This window comes from Cyprinodon variegatus, unplaced genomic scaffold (assembly GCF_000732505.1).
Source record: "Cyprinodon variegatus isolate N-32 unplaced genomic scaffold, C_variegatus-1.0 Scaffold180, whole genome shotgun sequence".
Lineage (NCBI taxonomy): Eukaryota > Metazoa > Chordata > Actinopteri > Cyprinodontiformes > Cyprinodontidae > Cyprinodon > Cyprinodon variegatus.
The window spans coordinates 307,624-313,592 of record NW_015150633.1 but is presented as its reverse complement, the minus strand read 5'-3'; the positions used below and the strand labels follow the sequence as shown (position 1 = coordinate 313,592).

Here is a 5,969-nt window from a genome sequence, read left to right as displayed (position 1 = left end):
GTATTTGAGTCAATGCAATCAACTGGTTTTCCTTAGATAGAAAACTTTGTATCAATTTGACTGTATGATATGGTTGAACTGTGAAGTGCCTTGAGATGACATGTGTTGTGAATTTGGCACTATATAAATAAACTGAATTGAATTGAATTGAACTTACCTGTGCTCTCCCTAACCAGAGTGCCAGGGATGGGCGGTCCCCTAGCCTCCTCAACTGCCGCTGCAGATCCACAGCCCCAAGTCCTGATTATTTTTTAAAAAACGTTCTGAATTCGTCTTCTGGCTGTCTCGCCTCGAATACTGGGTCCTAATTTCCGAGCTCGTTACACAGATAAAAGGGTTGTACACATTTCAAAGTGTGTACTTAAATTTTTTTTTTTTTTAATCACTTGAACGTCATTAAACAACTTACAATTTCACAATATCTCAAGGTGCTGGTATGGACAGGACATGTTGGACACATGGAAGGTGAGATATATCCTGAAAGGAGTAAAAGGAGGACACTGGATGGACTGAGCAGAGAATTTATCTCTTGCCTTACACTGCAAAATCTCGGAAAATGAGTAACCTTTTCTCAAAATAATTGTATTTACTCTTAATTTGAGTAGGTAAATAATGAGTATGTGGAATGAGTAGTCTCTACTCTTAAATTAAGAGTACTAGATATTTGGCATTTGAGTTCATTTTTCTTCTTTTAAATGTAAATTGTCTTATTCCATTTCCAAAGTCTCTAACTCACCTGCTCAGTTCAAGAAAAAATGCACTTATTTTAAGAAAAAATAACATACTTAGATTTCAGTTGTTTCGCAGTGTAGAAATGCATTTTAATGCTACGTTCACACCGGACGCAGCAGGCGCAGCAAAATCGCGTCTGCTGCTTAATTTTTGCTGCTTGTACCAGTTAGTTCTGACGCGTGGCTGAAGCAGCTTTGCTGCTCTGGCTGCGCGGTGCAAAAGTGGGTCTGACACGCGTTGGGCGGAGCTTCACTATCCTTTCTCTGCCTTGCAGCTATATTTGCTGTGATCAGTGGGAATAAAGTAGTTTTGATATGTTTTTAAGTGAGAAAATCCTCCTGAAAACTTAATCAGTGCAGTCAGTTCATCCAGATTACCATTTCTGTCTGAGCCGCTCAGAGCCCCACATACCAGCGGTGCACTGTCAGTAGGAATCCTATTCAACAGCAGTCTCTGGCCTGGTCCCCTCCTCGCGGTTCACTGCGGTGGCTGGTAGGTGTTTTTCATCTAAATAATCCAAACTGCAGGCACCAGGATTATAAAAGCGAACATATTCTGCCGGCAGATTTCTGCATTGCTGCGTCCAGTGTGAACGTAGCATAATGGAGGTTCTATTGGTTAACCAAACCTTCTGATCGGAGGAGTATTGTGGAGCTTGGAGTTTCATCTTTTTTCAGCTAACCTTTCATTTTAAGCAGATGTGTGGTTAATTGTGTTGATAGTGTTGCTCCAAACCTGTTTGCAACGTCAAATGTGAAGTGACAGACAAATATCCTTCTCGTTAGCAGGGAAAAGAGGTGGCTGCTAACCAAAGGGGATTTTAAATGGGGAAAGTCCAGCTTTAAATGAAGGGTGAGAATTATAATTATATTCCACCCAGGGGAGATGCTGATTCAGTTCACATGGATTGTTCTTGATGAGACAACGGGGGAGGCTTCTAGTTCCTGGTTTAGTCATTCTGACCGATTAAAGGTGGGTAATAACCTTAGGGAGAGAGACATTTGGTCTGAATCAATGCAGAAACTGCTTTCTAGTCTGAGGGAGGAACTGGGGTCCACGTTCATACTGCAAACACTATCTACCTCTCTATAAATTAGTAAAAAGTCCTTAAAATAAGTGTATTGAACCTTAATTTGAGTAGGTATATAAAATGATCTGCCAATGGAATTAGTGTTTTTACACATAAAATAAGATAGTTAGATATTATAGACTTAGAATAAGATAATGCAGTTGTTGTTTTTTTCTTATTTCAAATGTACTTTGTATTATTCTATTGGCAAAGAGTCTCACTTACTGGCTTAATAAAAAAAAAATTACCTATTTAAAAAATATATATATATATTTTTTGTAGTTAGACTCAACTTTCCCTGGCATGCCATTGGTCTGAATACATGCCTGATCAATAGTAGTAGTATGAAGAACTGAAGGAAGTCTGAAAAGATACCAAGTGGCAGGGTTTAGAAAAGTGGTTAGTGATGGTTAGAATTGTGGACATAAATAGTGATGTTGGAAGTCCAGATGTAAACTATACATCATTTTAAAGAGCTCTAAAATTTTTTTTTCTTTTTAGATAGAAACATGCTGTGTTTCCTTAGTTAAATATCTATATTGTTTTGTATTATCACAGTTATTTTTATAAACTGGACCAAATGAAGATTCATAGCTACTTCAGTGGAAACTAATTGGGATTCTAATAAATAAATAAAAAATGTTCTAATGACTGAAAAATAACGTGCAAAATGCTGTGATCAACTAAACTAAATGTTAAAGTGTAATTTACAAAAATGTTCTGATATCAACAAATTAAAGGTGGATTTTGTGTTTTGTTTTTTTACACATTTTTTCTTTTTTTTTTTCCAGTGTTCAGTTATGCTTCTATACTGTTATTAAGATGCACAAATAAATACAATTAAATGTAAAAAATGCAGGTAAAGAAAACGGGAAAACATCAGCTTTTTTATCTGTCCTTGCATGTTTTTATTTTTTTTATTAAACTTTTAAATATTGTTACACAACAAAAATGCAGGTAAAAAAAAGACAAAACATCAGATTTATATATCTGTTCTGGTAAAAAAAAAAAAAAAATATTAGACACAAAAAGAAAAAAAAATGTTTTGGCAATTCTCCATCCTAAGAAAATCTTTTCTCATGACAACACTAAAGTCATAACTATTTGATTCTATAGAAAACAGTCAGTGTACTGTTTGTAAATTAATATACAATTACATATATGTCCCCCCCAATATAGCTGAAGGGGGATTAATATCTAAACAAAATGTGCCCAATTAACCAGTTTCTCTCCCTAGAGTCATGTAGCTCATCAGCATTACAGTAGGTCTCAGGTGTGTGCTGATTTATTTTCTGTTGACAGCAAATGTACACTGTTACACAAGCTGCACACAAAGGGTCATATCTTTAGTGTTGTCCCATTAAAAAGGCATAAAATTATACAGTGGTGTACTCAACTTGGAAACTGTATTTAAGCACACCTTTACATCCCACACAATAATGATCTGTTGGATAAAACCCTTAAAATCAGGCAAATCAAACGCTTGCTAAGTATGTTAAAACAAAAATGATCATGCTGATTTCATGGGGTGACTTCCATTTTAAATGAGGATTGAAACTTTTATTTTTAAACCCAGTTTTCTTTTAATAAAGTCTGTTGAGATTAACTGAGAAAATATGTTTTATGTCTTTAATGGTAGATCTCATGGGTGGGTGATATTGGGAGCACACTGCGGTTGTAAGAAAGTCCGTAAATCGGGCTCATCTCTGCATGCCTCAAGCTCTCCACTTTCCCAAATTGCCGCAGGTGGAAGAGAAGGGTGAGCTTTCGGGTCATGGTACGAAGCGCCAAGAAGGAAGCCAGGATTTGAGCAAGTAGAAAAAAGAGGTAGATAGAGTGGACAGCTCTCTCCAGAGGCAGAATGATAACCCCTTCATCAGTGATGAAGAACAGCAGTATTGGTGTCTGGAACGTCAAAGACAGGAGCCAGAAGGCTGCCAGTGCTGGGACCTGATGACAGGGAGAAAAGGGACTGAGCCTGGTGCATGAGCATTATTTAAAGATGTTGTTCTTATGTTACTTTCACTGTTACAAGCACATTAAGAACAGCACTATTTCAAAAACTGTGTACAATTTATTTATATAGCACTTCATTAAATCCAACATGTATTAACATCACTTAAACATTCCTAAAGTTTATAGACCAACACAAAATATTGAGAAATTAAAGGGAAAACAATACATGTTGTATAAATGTGTTTACATATTAAACTGAATATACATTTTTTTTTTGGACTCTTTTGCCTTTTATTTTCAATTTAGTCACAGTTTAACTACAGCAGTTCGGCTTTGGCTTTACAGACTTTTTTTTACAAAGCATTGCTGATTCATGGTAAGTTTAAGACTATTATGAGGGTTAAGATAAATAAAAAACAGGCATGGAGACAAGAGGCGAACAAAATAAACTAGTGAAAAATGACAAAACTAAGGGCTTAAGTAAAGTTAGATGTCTCCATTGAGTGGAACTAAATCTGTTTCCCAAAGATGAAAGGACGTTTCTGTCTAAGTGTCATGGTGGGGGCATACAATTAAAAAAATTCTAGTTTTTATTGTAAAGGTGTTTCTAACTATATTGAAGCAGAAATGATGAATTTCTATAAACATTTTAATGGCAAATGTTTTGTTTTCTATTACTTTGTGTTGGTCTGTCATCAAATTCTGATGCAATGAAGTTTAAGATTAAAGCTTAATAACAAAGTGAAAATTTCTTTGAGGTATTAATACAGATGCATGTCAAGGCATACGGTATAACCAGAGCTTTTTGTTGTGGTTTAGAGAGGATCTGGCTCTAAAATACCTTTTCTTTAAGGTTGCCAATGTATCCCAGGTAGAGCCTGATGACTTCAATCACTGTAACAAGAACCAACCCGGTTATGAGCAGCCCCTGGTAATATCCAGGGAGGTAGCTGAACTGTAAACGGAAAAGAAAGATGATGAGAATATTTCATGATAAAAGAACAGATTATATTAGAAATCTCAGAACCCTCTGATTGGTCCCTTTTCAATGTTTAAAATGGATTAAAATTAACTGTTTTAATTTGATGAAGATTTACTACTTTATAGAACTTCAAGGCAAGAAATGTACATAGGTAGCTAAGTTTAAGCTCTATTGTTTCCATAATATACTTGTCTTCTAGTTGTGTCAAAACAAGGGTTGATGACATGCATTTTTGTTGGTAAATTTTATCAGAATTTTAGAAACTATTTTAAACATTTAAACAAACATAAATTATGATATAGACATTCAGAAAATTTGATAGGATAATTTCAAAAGGTTGTGTAAGTTTTGCAGCTAAAATAAATGTTTATTTAGTTGAAGTGAGGGAAAGTGCACTCATATGAAAATTGTCGAGGGAAACCACTAGATGGAGCCAAATTTAAAGCTTTTTTTTCTACTTTAAGAATGCTTTTGGGGCTTTTTTCTACATTGGAAGGTTTATGAATGTACCTTTTTTCATCTGTTTTATATTAATATATTTTTTTACTTATTTGAAAGGTTTAATTAAGTTTATGTGACTTCAGGTTAAAGGTTTTCTTTATTTTTACTGGTGTCACCTGATAGATCTACAACTAAGAGTTTAGTGTCTGCAAAGCAACCAAAGCTAATCTAAGCTGAGGGGGGATTTTAAATTTAAAAAAAATAATAATCAAATTGATAAAAGAAAAAAATCTAAATTTATCTTCCACTGATTTTACTTTGTAACTCTATCTAAAATATTCTCAGAGTATTGCATAGATTAAATACAAGTTTCTCAATGACTTACTTTCACTTCCAACATGAAAACAGCAGAAAACCACCAACATGGAAAGTAAAACAAATTGAAGTACAAGAGCATTTGAAGAGGAAGATGAGAAACCAGTTCGTTGACCACTGAAAGACAATTATAAGGAAATTTCAAAGGTTTGTGATATAAAAAAAATGTTTCAACTAAATAAGAGTAGTACTACTGTATATTATAGGTAATACTTTTTTAAATCATAACTCATAGCTGGTGATGAGGATTGCAACATAACTCTCACAAAACAAAAGGTTGAAACACAACTGTGGAAAGCTCACATTTTTCCATATGCCTAGATGGATTTAGCTTCTCATCAAGCACATAATATACAGTTATATATGTTCTCTCTATAGATAGATAGATAGATAGATAGATAGATAGATAGATAG

At 34.5% G+C, this 5,969-nt stretch overlaps 1 protein-coding gene across 1 annotated transcript; it reads right to left on the bottom strand.

Moving 5' to 3' along the window:
* Positions 1-2,929: 2,929 nt before the first annotated feature.
* LOC107087317 (transmembrane protein 17A-like) lies at positions 2,930-5,868 on the bottom strand. The gene is made up of 4 exons (XM_015378837.1): positions 5,859-5,868; positions 5,566-5,672; positions 4,599-4,712; positions 2,930-3,751 (listed from the first exon to the last, which is right to left on the bottom strand). The coding sequence occupies exons 1-4, from the start codon at positions 5,866-5,868 to the stop codon at positions 3,431-3,433; spliced, it is 552 nt and encodes a 183-aa protein (XP_015234323.1). The 3' UTR covers positions 2,930-3,430.
* Between the last annotated feature and the right edge of the window lie 101 nt (positions 5,869-5,969).